Source organism: Delphinus delphis, chromosome 3, assembly GCF_949987515.2.
Source record: "Delphinus delphis chromosome 3, mDelDel1.2, whole genome shotgun sequence".
NCBI lineage: Eukaryota > Metazoa > Chordata > Mammalia > Artiodactyla > Delphinidae > Delphinus > Delphinus delphis.
In genome coordinates this window covers 132,747,588-132,763,085 of record NC_082685.1, presented here as the reverse complement: position 1 = coordinate 132,763,085, position 15,498 = coordinate 132,747,588, and the positions used below count along the sequence as shown (strand labels likewise).

The following is a 15,498-nucleotide window of genomic DNA, read 5'->3' as shown; positions in this document are numbered from 1 at the left end:
TTTTCTCCTTGCTGAAGGTAGTAAAGTGCAAGAGGAAAGAGATAAATTGAGGAAGGAAGCATTAAACAAAATAAGAACAGTACTTAATGATTTGAGAAATCCTTAGTCTATCCAGATTCAAAAAAAAAAGAGCAAATATTAGGGGACTCATTGTTAGGAAAGTGTGCTCTGAAGGGAAGGCCAAGAGTGTCGTTGGAAAACGTTTTGCTAAATGGATTAGGCGTGTGATTCCTGGATCCTCTCAACCGTCTCCGCAGAGGCCAGGAAGAGAGAAAGTTATCCAGGAAAGATCTGTGGAGAGCTCTCTTGTCAAATGGCACAGATCACCAGGACATACACAGGAGACCTACAAGGTTTTTAGGAATGTTGTCTCAGCAGAAATGCTGCTCTTGAACTGAAGGGGACAAAGAAGAAGAGGCCAGTAGAGCTGTTGCAGGCCCAGAGGACAGAGCCTTGAGCAACAGAGGATTATTTTCAGGCCTGAAAACCTAGTGGAATTTGACCTGCTATGTTAAACTTTCTTGGTACCAGCGACTCCTTTATTCCTTCTAATCTCTCTTTTAAATGGAAATGTCTCTCACATGCCTGTCACACCATCCTTTTTTAGAAGCAGAGAAATTATTTTCTAGGTTCACAGACCTCCAGATAGGGAGAAGTTTGCCCCAAGACAGATCATACCTGGAGTTTCACCCATCCCTGATTTAGATGAGAGTGTTTCTCCTGGACTCTTAAGCACAGTTCTTCTGGGAACGTTTGCTGTCCCCTAAGAGAGTTCCCCCATGTCTTGGTGATAACTGGACCTTCCTGCTCCCCTGCCTTTGCCCATACCTCTGCAGCTTCTGAGGACCAGTCCCCACCAGCCATGGGATAGAGATTTGCTCCACATTCTTAAATCAGTGAGACCCTGTGCTTGCACTTTCATAGACATTCAGACCTTAGAGTTCATGTATATGAGTAATTTGGATTTTATTTTATTTTGTATTGAGATATAATTGACATATTAGCTTCAAGTGTACAGCACAATTAACTTTTAGAATTTTTATTGGAGTATATTTGACTTAATCTTATGTTAGTTTCTGGTGTACAGCAAAGTGAATCAGTTTTTTATATGTATATACATACATATATACATACATATATATATACATATATATATATATATATATATATATATATATATATCTCCATTCAGATTCTTTTACCATGTAGGTTATTACAGAATACTGATAGAGTTCCCTGTGCTAATCAGTGGGTCCTTATTACTTATCTATTTTATATTTAGTAATGTTTATATGTTAATCCCAATCTTCTAATTTATCACTTTCCCCCCACATTTCCCCTTTGGTAACCATATGTTTGATTTCGAGATCTGTGAGTTTCTGTTTCATAAATAAGTTTATTTGTATCATTTTTATTAGATTCCACATGTAAGTGATATCATATGATATCTGTCTTTCTGTCTGACATTACTTAGTATGATAATCTCTAGGTTCATCCATGTTGCTGCGAATGGCATCATTTTGTTCTTTTTCGTGGCTGAGTAATATTCCATTCTATATATGTACCACACTTTTTTTATCCATTCCTCTGTTGGTGGACATTTAGATTGTTTACATGTCTTTCCTATTGTAAATAGTGCTGCAGTGAACATCGGGGTGCGTGTATCTTTTCAAATTATGATTTTCTCCGGATATATGCCTGGTTGTGGGATTGCTGGATCACATGGTAGTTTTATATTTAGTTTTGTTTTTGGTTTTGTTTTTTTATGCCTGCTTTGGGTCTTTGTTGCTATGTGCGGGCTTTCTCTAGTTGCGGCAAGGGGAGGCTACTCTTTGTTGTGATGCGCGGGCTACTCATTGCAGTGGCTTCTCTCGCTGTGGAGCACGAGCTCTAGGAGCACGGGCTTCAGTAATTGTGGCACACAGGCTCAGTAGTTGTGGCTTGTGGGCTCTAGAGCACAGGCTCAGTAGTTGTAGCACACGGGCTTAGTTGCTCCATGGCATGTGGGATCTTCCCGGACCAGGGCTTGAACCCATGTCCCCTACATTGGCAGGCGGGTTCTTAACCACTGCGCCACCAGGGAAGCCCTATATTTAGTTTTTTAAGGAACCTCCATACTGTTCTCCATAGTGGTTGTATCACTTTACATTCCCAGCAACAGTGTAGGAGTGTTCCCTTTCTTCACACCCTCTCCAGCATTTATTGTTTGTAGATTTTTTTGATGATGGCCATTCTGATTGGTGTGAGGTGATACCTCATTGTAGTTTCAATTTGCGTGTCTCTAATAATTAGTGATGTTGAGCAGCTTTTCATGTGCTTCTTGGCCATCTGTATGTCTTCTTTGGAGAAATGTCTATTTAGGTCTTCTGCCCATTTTTGATTAGGTTGTTTGCTTTCAACACAATGATTTGATACATGTATATATTGCAAAATGATTGCCACAATAAGTCTAGTTAACATCTATTACCACACATAATTACAGATTTTTTTCTTGTGTTGAGAGCTTTTAAGATCTATTCTCTTAGCAACATTCAAACGTACAATACAGTATTATTAACTATAGTCACCATGCTGTACCTTACACCCCCCTGACTTATTTTATAACTAAAAGAGTTCTTGTATTTTTGTTTACTACTTAACAGACATTTCCTCCCGAAAATGCCAGCATACATCTGCAGGAATGGGCTAGAATGCAATAAGAGAGTCCTAGTTAAAAATACTCCTCTCTTCCCAATTCTACCTCTTGCTTTGGGCCTTAATTCTCTTCTCTTAACATGAATTTTTTTCCCCTTTAACTCTGTGGATCTTTTTGCAAATGAACCCCTTCCGTGAAAAGCCAGCCCCACCTGCCCTTCAACGTATGTAGATATGCTTAAGTTTTGCATTAGCCACACAAATTAGACTTTCCTACCATCTTCTACTACAAATATGTGTCATTGAGCTCTGACAGTGATATCATGGAAATCAAGACACTTCCTGACAAAATCTTGTGTTGAATATAGAATGATATATTTTGTCTAATACATTTATTTCTGCCCTTGTTTTCCAAAGATTTTGTTCCTTTCTGAGCTTCACTACATATTGAGAACAAAACTGGGTTAACTATATCTCATTACCAAACATATATTTATTTCTCTTTTGAATTATCTTATAATTTAAAATCAGGTTCCAGAATAAAGTGGGAGAATGAACTCCATTTTTACTTAAACTAATTCTTAATTATTAAAGTTTCCCAGAAATCTGTTTCAGAGATGAGCAGGAACTCTCAGGGCAGGAGGTGCTATAAAATTTTTAAATGAGTGGAAGAAAACAGAAGTTTGCATTAATCAGTGTGTGCTTAACTATCTGGTTTGCCTGTGGATATAAAAATGACAACAAGCCAGGTTATAATCAAGGATGAAACACGACACCCTTTTAATTGTGGACAGAGAGGAAATTAGTTAACCCCCCAGGACATACATTGCTTATTTTTGCAGTAAAGTTTGGTGAGATTCACTGAATACTTGGGCTCGGTTACTATCAACAAATATACAGCAAGGTCACCTTGGATAAGTACTTTGCTGTACTATTACTGCGTTCACAGGCATCCGCATGAGGACAGGGGAGAAGAGTTACACCCTGACATGACCCTGACAGGACAAGGCTGAAGTCACCCTGAAACTCAGTGCATCTAATATAGACCTGGAATGTATAAATTAATAATCTATGACTTGCTGGGCCAGTTTCTCACCGTCCCCATACTCTTCTCTTTCACTTCTCCATAATACTGAGCAGGATGTTCCTTGGGCCTGGAATGACCTTGGCCTTCCTCTTTATGCAGTGAATTCCAGCTCATCCTCCAAGGTCCATGGATTGCCACCTCTTCTATGAAGCCTTCAAACTCGGATGTACCCTCTTCTCAACTTTTGGATCAGGGTTCTTTTAGCTTTCTGAAATTTAATGCTTATCCCATGATGATATAATTGTTCATTATTTTATTCCAATTACAAGAATGAAAGCTCAAGGACAGCAGAGATCTTGTCTGTTTTGTTCATTGCTACATCTCCAGGACCTAGGAAAATGCCTCGCACAAAGGAGTTGGATAAATATTTTTTGAATGATTCATTTCTTAGTGTGTGGGCATGTTTGGGGGGTAAGGAAACACAATGAACCAAATAGGGTTATTATTTTCCATATGATTCAGTTAATTTATGAGAACAGACATAGGAACACATTACTATGACCAGTGGGATTGTAAAGAGGAAATAGACATTGAATTAGACCGAATACTTACATTAAATTTATAGAAGCTAATTAGCTATCATAGGCAAAGTGTGAAATGGTGACATAGTGAGTTTTAAATATATATTTGAGAAAAATAAGTATAGTGAACTGAGATTGTCCAGATTTATCAAAAGTGGCAGGCTCTTGAGGGAAGGATTGAAGTACAGGAAAGGAGATTTAGTATCAAGGAATGAAGGAGTGGTGATGGAGAAGGACATGTTTTGTGAGAAAAATGAGCAGACCGTTTATGAATGGAAATTCTGGACAATAAGTTTGAGAAGATGAGCCAGACCAAGACTCAGATATCAGCTACCAATTGTGTGACACTGAGGAAGAAAGACATCTAATCTCCATGAGTTGCAGTTTCCATATTTGTACATTGGTAATAATAGCTAGGTTTTGCTGTTTCACAAGGTTGGTGGGGATCAAATGAATCAAGATGATTCTGACATAGGCAGACAAACATAAGCATTAAGAAATAGTAGGCTACAAATTGGAATATACATTATGGTTTAAATATTGGAAAAAATACTGGAAGGAAATTAACTGCACTTGCATGAGAATGATATGATTATGAGTGATCTTTCTCCCCCTAATTTTGTCTATATTCCATATCATTATCAAAGAACACATATTCATTAAAAATTCATTTCATTCAACAAATATTACCCTAGGTGCTGGGAAAGTAGGAGTGAATAAAAGAAATAAGATCTGAGCTCTCAAGTCGCTTAGATTTTAGTAGGCAGAGAGACACAGAACAATAAAGATACATAAGATCACTTCAGATGATAAGCGCTGCGATGTTGGGGTAATGATGGAGAAGGATGTTGCTGGTAGAGGAGTGAGGGGAGGTCTCTACGAGAACAGCAGAGACTTGAGCAAAGACTTAAATGGTGAATAGGTGGCAGGACACAAATACCGAGTGGGGAAGAGTGCTGTAGGCAGTGGGTCAAGCCGCTGCAAAGGCCATAAGCAGAATGAACCGGATGTGTTCAAGGGACAGAAGGAGAGCCAGAGTGGCTGGAGCACAGTGAGCGAGGACAGTGGTGGAAAGTGAAAGTCACCAGATACACAAGGGCCAGATCATGAAGGGCTTTTGAAACTGTGGTAAGGAAATTGGATTTTATTCTCAGACATTGGGGTATTTTAAGCAGAGAGATGAAATAATATGATTTACATTTTTTAACTCATAGTTTATATATGTATGTATAGACACATGTATATATGTATGTAAACACATAGTATATACATATAAGTATGTATGTACACATTTGGGCGTATATATAATAAAATTTAACTGCTACGTGATAAAATGGACTCCATCGTGATTTCATGTCATGCCATGATCTGCCAAGGTCTAATTAATAGGGAAAAAAATGAGGTCATTATATATATAACCATATGTGGTCTTTCTAGCAAAAGATATTTTAAAAGAGGAGACAGTTTGATATCACCTCCCCAAGCTTTTACTAGTTTGTTAGATAATTGGTAACGTATTTAAATAGGATTTATTGAGTTCTGCACTATGGGGTAAAGTTAAACTGTTGATTGGAAACACCAATATTCTGAATGTCAGTTCTGGTTCTCTGCTTACTTTGCTACATTATTTTCGTTTGCATTTTATTTCCTGAAAAGTATAAAGAAGCAGTGGTGCATATCAAAAATAGATATTAAGGAGAAAATGTGCACATGTGAAGCCGTGTAGATTTTGCTACAGAGTATTTGAAAATTATGATTTGTCCTTCTCTTCCTGGCAACACATTTATTTCTAAAAAATAATAGTGACCTGAGCGCTCTTGAGTGAACAGATCCACAGTAGAATGATCTTGGCAGGTAAAGAGGCACGTCAACTACTTTAAGTCCCCAAAGCTTCATCACTGACCTCATTATTCCTTTGGAGCACATTTCAGAATCTGTCCCCAGAAGTACACGGGCATAATGGAAGAGCCAGCCCTTTTCCTCCATCCTTTCAATGCCTGAAACAATAGATTTATGAAATACTGTGCACTTCCAATGTGGCCCAGAAAGTGGGTTATTCCTTTGTGAAAACACATATTGATGGAACTTTGATGTCAGTTTTGAAAAGTCCACTCTGCCTTCAGTGTCTGCTAAAGTAACTACTGATCTCAAACAGCTTGAAATCTGTTCCCATCTCCATAGAGAATGTTAATATCCACACAATCTTCTTTCTCTAGAACATAGGATGACCAGCATTAATGCTATCAGTGTCAGAGGGGGAGACTTCATCAACCTTACTCTTTCCCCTCTTTCCCTTTCCATCACAAACAAGGTTTTTTAAAAAGGTCTATCCAGGCTTTATCCTATCAAGGCCTTTGTTGTTTCTGAAAATGAGTATCATTTCTCGAACACTCAGAAAGAAGCATCAGAAAGCAAAACCACTTTTGCAGTTCCTGCTGGAATAAAAGATATGACCCCTTTCCCTTACATTTCATTCTCAGAAATGATCCTTTCTGAAAAAAATGATACAATTTTCAAGCAGCTGTGATTTTTTTTTTTTACCTCCTTTGATGTATTCAGCAATGCTCTTTCAACAGACATTTCATATAGAGTTCGTGTCAAGGTCTTCAGGGAGACTCAGAAGAAATAGAAGATAACCTTCCAACCCTGCCCTTGGGTGGTTTAGAGTCTTGCATTAGGAAGGACAAATAGAACTGAAGTTACTTAATCCCTAGAGGTAATATGTTGTTTAAGAATTCAAGCTCTTCAGTCAGACAGCCCTGTGTTCAAATCCTGCCCTTCCCTTATCACTTTCTACCTGTGAGACACACTTATCTCCAGGAACCTCAGAAATTTCTGCAAAACAAATATAATATTAGCAATCAGGGAATTCCCTGGCTGTCCAGTGCTTAGGACTCCATGCTTCTGTTGCAGCGGACACAGGTTTGATCCCTGGTTGGGGAACTGAGATCCTGCAAGCCGTGCTGTGTGGCCAAAAAAAAAAAAAACCAATCATATTTTAGGATTTCTATGAAGATGAATGAAATAATGAATCATGGAAGTAGAGTACTTAGCATGGTGTCAGGGCCCCAAATTAGTACTTAAAAATCAGTAGCCACTATTTCTTGGTAAACATTGATAAAGAGAATAATTATTACTTCAAACACTTTTTTTAAGTGGCCTTTGATAATTATATTACAAACTTTTATTCACAAATTGTAAATATGGACTACGTTTTCATTTTTCCTTCATAGGCATTTTAAATTGCTGTGTGGCGTACAATGTTGGTCTCCCGGAAGCAAAGATATTTTCTGGTCCTTCAAGTGAACAGTTTGGCTATGCAGTGCAGCAGTTCATAAATCCAGAAGGCAACTGGTAAGAATAGTCTCTTCTTTATGACTTCAGTAAAAACACTAAATAAATTTAATATTTGACTACAATTGCTTGTTCAGATTGGTGCATGTATATGTTATTAATGGGTAGTCCTCAAATATCCTTAAATGAAGGATTTTTCTTTGGGAGTTGGTAACTCTCAGATTAATAACTGATGGGATGGCATAAAGGTACTTTTTTTAAACCTAGATAGAAACTTTTCTATAAATATTCCATAGTAAATTCATAATACCAGGTTTTGACCATTTGATGTTAGATAGATAGATAAATAGATTTGTCTTCCTTTCTTACTCTGTAAACTGGTATCCATTAGGCTTTGTAAATGCTCAGCTGGCTAGTGCTGCTGCTGGACCATTTCTAGGTGGTAGAATTGTTCCCTAAATTTTCTCCTTGAGCAAAGCTTTGTCTACTGGCTTCATTCTAAGTCAGCATTCCCTACTCCAGGTGACAAAGGGTCCTCACAAGCATTCATGCTCCCTTTTGCAGCAGAAGCCTCCAGACAGATCCTAGCTCAACTAGAACTCTTTCCAAAGAATAACTGGGCTGTTGTTGGCTTATCAAATAAGGGCTATAATTTATACCTGTCAACTAAAAAAATTATTCATACCCTAAAAGATGAGAGTTATGTTTTATCCGGTGGGAAATTTTAGGACTTCAAGCCCTGGAGGCCGCATCTCAAGTAACCCTGAGAGAACTGCTCCCAGGAGGCGAGGGGGGAGCCAGGATATATAAGAGTTTTGCAACAAAGAGCAGGTAGTCTGAATGTCAAAAGAAGGAAAAGGATAAAATATATAGGAATAAACCTATCTAAGGAGACAAAAGACCTGTATGCAGAAAATTATAAGACACTGATGAAAGAAATTAAAGATGATACAAACAGATGGAGAGATATACCATGTTCTTGGATTGGAAAAATCAACATTGTGAACATGACTCTACTACCCAAAGCAATCTACAGATTCAATGCAATCCCTATCAAACTACCACTGGCATTTTTCACAGAACTAGAACAAAAAATTTCACAGTTTGTATGGAAACACAAAATGCCCCGAATAGCCAAAACAATCTTGAGAATGAAAAACGGAGCTGGAGGAATCAGGCTCCCTGACTTCCGACTATACTACAAAGCTACAGTAATCAAGACAGTGTGGTACTGGCACAAAAACAGAAAGACAGATCAATGGAACAGGATAGAAAGCCCAGAGATAAACCCACACACATATGGTCACCTTATCTTTTATAAAGGAGGCAGGAATGTACAGTGGAGAAAGGACAGCCTCTTCAATAAGTGGTGCTGGGAAAACTGGACAGCTACATGTAAAAGTATGAGATTAGATCACTCCCTAACACCATACACAAAAATAAGCTCAAAATGGATTAAAGACCTAAATGTAAGGCCAGAAACTATCAAACTCTTAGAGGAAAACATAAGCAGAACAATCTATGACATAAATCACAGCAAGATCCTTTTTGACCCACCTCCTAGAGAAATGGAAATAAAAACAAAAATAAACAAATGGGGCCTAATGAAACTTAAAATCTTTTGCACAGCAAAGGAAACCATAAACAAGACCAAAAGACAACCCTCAGAATGGGAGAAAATATTTGCAAATGAAGAAACTGACAAAGGATTAATCTCCAAAATTTATAAGCAGCTCATGCAGCTCAATAACAAAAAAACAAACAACCCAATCAAAAAATGGGCAGAAGATCTAAATAGACACTTCTCCAAAGAAGATATACAGGTTGCCAACAAACACATGAAAGAATGCTCAACATCATTAATCATTAGAGAAATGCAAATCAAAACTACAATGAGATATCATCTCACACCAGTCAGAATGGCCATCATCAAAAAATCTACAAACAATAAATGCTGGAGAGGGTGTGGAGAAAAGGGAACACTCTTGCACTGCTGGTGGGAATGTCAATTGGTACAGCCACTATGGAGAACAGTATAGAGGTTCCTTAAAAAGCTACAAATGGAACTACCATATGACCCAGCAATCCCACTACTGGGCATATACCCTGAGAAAACCATAATTCAAAAAGAGTCATGTACCAAAATGTTCATTGCTGCTCTATTTACAGTAGCCAGGAGATGGAAGCAACCTAAGTGTCCATCATCGGATGAATGGATAAAGAAGATGTGGCACATATATACAATGGAATATTACTCAGGCATGGAAAGAAACGAAATTGAGTTAATTGTAGTGAGGTGGATGGACCTAGAGTCTGTCATACAGAGTGAAGTAAGTCAGAAAGAGAAAGACAAATACCGTATGCTAACACATATATATGGAATCTAAGGGGGAAAAAAAATGTCATGAAGAACCTAGGGGTAGGACGGGAGTAAAGAAGACACAGACCTACTAGAGAATGGACTTGAGGATATGGGGAGGGGGAAGGGTAAGCTGTGACAAAGCGAGAGAGTGGCATGGACATATATACACTACCAAACGTAAAATAGATAGCTAGTGGGAAGCAGCCGCATAGCACAGGGAGATCAGCTCGGTGCTCTGTGACCACCTAGAGGGGTGGGATAGGGAGGGTGGGAGGGTGGGAGACGCAAGAAGGAAGAGATATGGGAACATATGTATACGTATAACTGATTCACTTTGTTATAAAGCAGAAACTAACACACCATTGTAAAGCAATTATACTCCAATAAAGATGTAAAAAACTTAATTAAAAAAAAAGATTACTGTTAATTAAAGAAAGCCAGATATGTCAAGTTAAAGAATTTAGCGCTTTTCTATGTGGGGAAGATGCAAGAATCTGAACTCACTGAAATCATTCCTTTGATGTGCACCTCAGCTATCTGGGGCCAGTATCCTGTGTTTTCGTACCCTGAGTTTCCTCAGGGCTCACGGAAGGGAGTGGCTGCAGTCTGTTGGCTGCCAGATGGCAGGTGTTCTTTCCTTCCTGTGCCCTCAGGGCTCATCAGCTCATCATCGGCTGTGGCTGCAATGCTGATGACTGTGGCATCCTTTGTTTACCCATATGGCAGGCAGTATTCCATCTTTCATACCCTTTTTCCTGTGTGAACTTATGTAAAAAATGGAATTCAAAGAAACACTTATCCACATTTTGAAGCGTGCCTGTCTGTATGATGGGGAAGCAAAATGAAATTATCACTCATACGGGTAGTGTGTCACAGAAGACATCTTGGAGGAGGTGAATCATGAGGTGGGTCTTAAGAGTGGAGATGAACAGGTGGGAGAATATTGTGAACTCATTCCTGCTTCAGAGCTTCGGTGCACACGCTTTTCTCCTGGAAGGGATAGTCTTCCCAGGATTTTGTCTCTTATTTCTCAGTTTTGCTCAAATGCCTCTTGCTCAGAGAGACCTTTCAGAGCCAGCCTGTCTGAATTAGCACTTCACAACACCTCCCAGTCACCCTCTAGCCTTTTATGTTGGTTTTTTTTCTAAATAGCAGTTAGTACTATCTGAAATTATCTTTATATGTTTGTGTGCTCATTATGCATCTTCTGCTCTGTCTCCGAGGATAGGGACGTTGCTTTGTGCACTGGTACGTGCTCAGAACCCAGAGTGTCACCTGGCATCGAGTAGAGGGGTCACTAACTACTTGTTGAATTACTGAATGAAAGCCCTAGTCCCCACTGATTCACCCGAGGTAGTCTACAAAGTGATCTCTAGCAGACAGACTTACGTAGGCGCTGGACAAGACCTTCAGACGCACTCTCATGGTCCACTTCATAAGTGTGGCCTTGCTGAGGACAACCTGGCATTAAACTTGAGGTTATTCTTTTTAAGTAACAGTTTTTCTGGGACAGAGAAAGAGGCACCATTAGCAATAGATGCTGATAGGGATGATAAGTCTGTCAAGGATTGTAGGCAACTCAAGCACTGGCCACACTGCAGGTTGGAAGTTAAGACCAAAAGGGACAAAATTGACAGGAACCTAGCAGGCAGAGTCCTGGCAAAGTGAGCCATATCTCCTTTCTCTTTCCAGGACTCCCTCTAAGCACACAAAGTGTTGCTAAAAGACAAATATGTTAACTGTTTATGGTGAGATTCTGGTGCTGATGGTGTTATGTCAAGACCGGGGACACCAGGCATTTCTAAATCCAGCCTTGACCTTCTCATGACATTCTGGAAAGATATATAAACACAAGACAATGGTTAGTGGCCAACAAGGTAGCACTCTACTATTGGCTGGGCTGGTGATTTTAGCTCCACTATAGAGCTTTCTGGTTAGATGTAGTATGAGGCTTACTGAGGCCTTCCTTCCCTCAAGCCTCCGTATAACCACCAGCTGGTATGTGCATACCCCACCCCCAGGAAGAAGAGAAGGGAGCATCTTACCTGAGGGCTACAGCCTGTGAAGGTGTGAAGCAGAAGGGAAAGAGAACAGAACTTGGCCTGGCATGCCAGCCTGGGTCCCTCACTGATCTGGCCTTGTAACATCCAAGTCACGGACATGATTTTCTAACGCACCACAGGCTGGATGCTATGTGAGGTGCAGGAAGTACAAAACAGAGACCTTGACTTGAAGGCACGTGGAGTCGAGTCAGTGAGGAAGATGGATGTGCAGAGCAGGCAGTCGTGAATAGCGCCAGAGGCATAAGTGCCAACCCCACAGTCAACAGCATGTGTGCCTTTAGTGTCACTTGCTATATTAACTTCCTATTAAAAGCTCCTTTTCTGAAAGTGAAGCTAAATTTTCTGAAGATCTAGCTTTCTAAAGAAGCTAAATTCTTTAACTTGACATATCTGGTTTTCTTTAATGAACAGTCATCTTTTGACATTCAGACTACCTGCCTTTGTTGCAAAACTCTTATATATCCTGGCTCCCCCCTCGCCTCCTGGGAGCAGTTCTCTCAGGGTTACTTGAGATGCGGCCTCCAGGGCTTGAAGTCCTAAAATTTCCCACCGGATAAAACATAACTCTCATTTTTTAGCGTGTGAATAATTTTTTTAGTTGACAGGTATAAATTATAGCCCTTATTTGATAAGCCAACAACAGCCCAGTTATTCTTTGGAAAGAGTTCTAGTTGAGCTAGGATCTGTCTGGAGGCTTCTGCTGCAAAAGGGAGCATGAATGCTTGTGAGGACCCTTTGTCACCTGCAGTAGGGAATGCTGACTTAGAATGAAGCCAGTAGACAGAAACCAAGGCCTGGGACACTAAAGGGACAGGGTTCCGTCCTGACCTCTCTCGCTAGCTAGCCCTGCCAAGGTGCCTTGCTTAAAGGGCAGGGATGAGCACGATCCAGGTGAGTGGGCTTTCCCGCTCCAGTGCTGGGGTGGCCGTGGGTAGGTCCAGCAGCGTTCACAATCCTGTGGCTCAAGGAACATAACACGAAACTTGGAATCCAGAGTTGCCTGTTTGCTTTGACAATTGGCACCGTGCCCTTCCCCACTCCTAATTTATGACAATTGCACAGACATTATGGGAGTAGCAGATGTGGGAAAGACTGTTTAAACATTAACTTTTCTTCTGATACTAATCAAGTTAACCTCGGGCACAGAAAGTGATTTTACTATGAATTTCTTTAATAAACTGTGAGTGTTTTTTCCTTAGACTTTATATACGTAGTACACACACACACACACATCCCTTTATTTTTTTTACTCCCTACTGCCTGTTGTGAAGCTGCTGTCTTGGCCGTGTTTTCCTCTGATCGCTTGGACTTTCTTTACAATCTGTCTTGTTGAGCCCTGACTCTATCTTTCAGCCCTTTCCTGCCTTCTGACAACTCGTTTAGAGCTCTAGTCTGAGTTTTCTTAAATCACACTCCACTATTTTTAAAGTACAACTTTAGCTGTTCCATATGTCCCATTTTTCTAAGAATTTATAGGCATATTTTGCACTGGGATCTACAAGATTTTAACAAAATAATCTTGACTCCTTTGCTAGTTTTATTTATTATACTTTTATTACACTGTGGACTTTTATTCTAAAAACAGTAGTAATACGGCTTTGCAAATTCTTGAAACTTTCTCATGGTCTCCCATGAGCTGGATGACTTTAAGAGCAAGATTACCTCACAAATAGAGCACCAGAGCACTCTACCTGTGTGGAAAGCTGTGGTCTCTTCTCCCCTGAGTGAGACCCACAGAGGGTCATTCCGCTTTGGAGCCCTCGCTTTATACACAGGATGTCCGAATGTAGGTGATGCAATCCTTATCATGAACAGTTACACAAAGGATCGTGATATGGTTAAAGTCATTTCCTGGAATCTTGTGGTGATATGCACTCTTTCTGTTTGTCTCATCTGAGGGCCTGTCCCAAGAACCGTTTGAGCTCATTATATGACTCAAAAACCTTAGGGCACTGTAATCGCTTGTGTGACGAGGACTGTCTGGGAATTGAGGGTATTTCCAGTTGTAGACATGTATTTTCTTGTTCTATTGAGGACCAGTGCATGCTTGTTCTTTAAGAGGAGAAATATAATGAACAAGTGTCATAGCCAAAAAAAAAAACCTTCCATCTATATATAGTATAGCTTTTACTTTTTATAAATTTATTTATTTATTTAATTTATTTTGGCTGCATTGGGTCCTCATTGCTGCACATGGGCTTCCTCTAGATGCGTTGAGCGGGGGCTACTCTTTGTTGAGGTGCATGGGCTTCTCATTGCGGTGGCTTCTCTTGTTGCGGAGCGGGCTCAGTAGTTGTGGCTCATGGGCTCTAGAGCGCAGGCTCAGTAGTTGTGGCACACGGGCTTAGTTGCTCCACGACACATGGGATCTTCCTGGACCAGGGCTCGAACCCATGTCCCCTGCATCGGCAGGTGGATTCTTAACCACTGAGCCATGAGGGAAGTCCCCATTTTTACTTTTTAATTAAGAAAAATTGTAGTAAAGCATTACGTGTGTTACAAATATAACAGATTGTACAAAATATCTCTTGTAGAGAATTTTAGATAAATAATAAAGAAGTAACATTCAATTCTGCAACAGACATCAAAGATTATGTTGTATAGTACATTGGTAATACCAATACTGGTAAGTTCTTTGCCAAACACCTAATACTCATGATGAATCTTTAAGAGCTTTGTCAAATAATTACCCATTTTACAAATGAGAGGAGAGGAGTGAGACTTAGAAAGCTTTATTAGTTCGCCTAAGTTTACAGAGCTAAGAAGTAATAAGCATAGGGTAGATGAATGCAAACAGAGGTAAGGTGTTCCAAGTGGACATATTTTTATAAGCAACCAGGGAAGAAAGTGGCAGAATGTAATTGGCATTTATAAATAATATTTAAATATAATTTTCATATAAACTTTATAAAGTAAGATAAACTTCATTTAGCATTTTGAATGAAAAATTGTTACAGAAAAGGGTTGCCTGGGATGACAGTTCCCATCTGTCTTTTCATTCTCTCATAGACAGGGATTTGTCATATAAATCAAGAGCCAGAACAGAAGGGCTTTACCCTCAGCTTCCCCATCACTAGCTGGGTGACTTTGGGAAAGTCACACAACCTCTCTAGAGCACAAAGAAAATGCCATCCTGACCAAACCAGAAGTTTTTAGCACCTTGTAAGAGAATAAAACACTTCAAAAACTAAACTACTGTGCACATATGAGGTACTCTCATTAGCTCCTTGTAAAAATATACAGGAGGAAAATCAGGGTTTTAAATAACTAGTTCCTCCCCACCTCCCCCCACTGCCTCATCCTCAGCCATTTCTCATCTGTCACTTTAGCTTTGGTCCATTTCTTCTTCTTCTTGGCCAAGGATGCTATTCTGATCCCTTTTCCAAAATAATCATGTCTTCGTCTTTCATTATGTAGCCTTTAAATGTTAGCCAATATCCTCCTTTATGTCTCTTTCCAAAGGTAAAATTCTCTTGACAGGTTTTCCTGGTAGTGCCATTTAACATGCTTACGTTGCTTATTCACAAGGTTTGCTTT

The 15,498-nt window shown here is 39.6% G+C and overlaps 1 protein-coding gene across 1 annotated transcript in view; it reads left to right on the top strand.

The window, feature by feature from the left end:
- The window catches only part of ITGA2 (integrin subunit alpha 2), a 106,942-nt gene that overhangs the window by 17,654 nt on the left and 73,790 nt on the right, over positions 1-15,498 (top strand). The window contains exon 2 of the mRNA XM_060009510.1: positions 7,476-7,596. Coding sequence (XP_059865493.1) covers positions 7,476-7,596 — 121 coding nt within the window. The remainder of the gene's footprint in view (positions 1-7,475; positions 7,597-15,498) is intronic.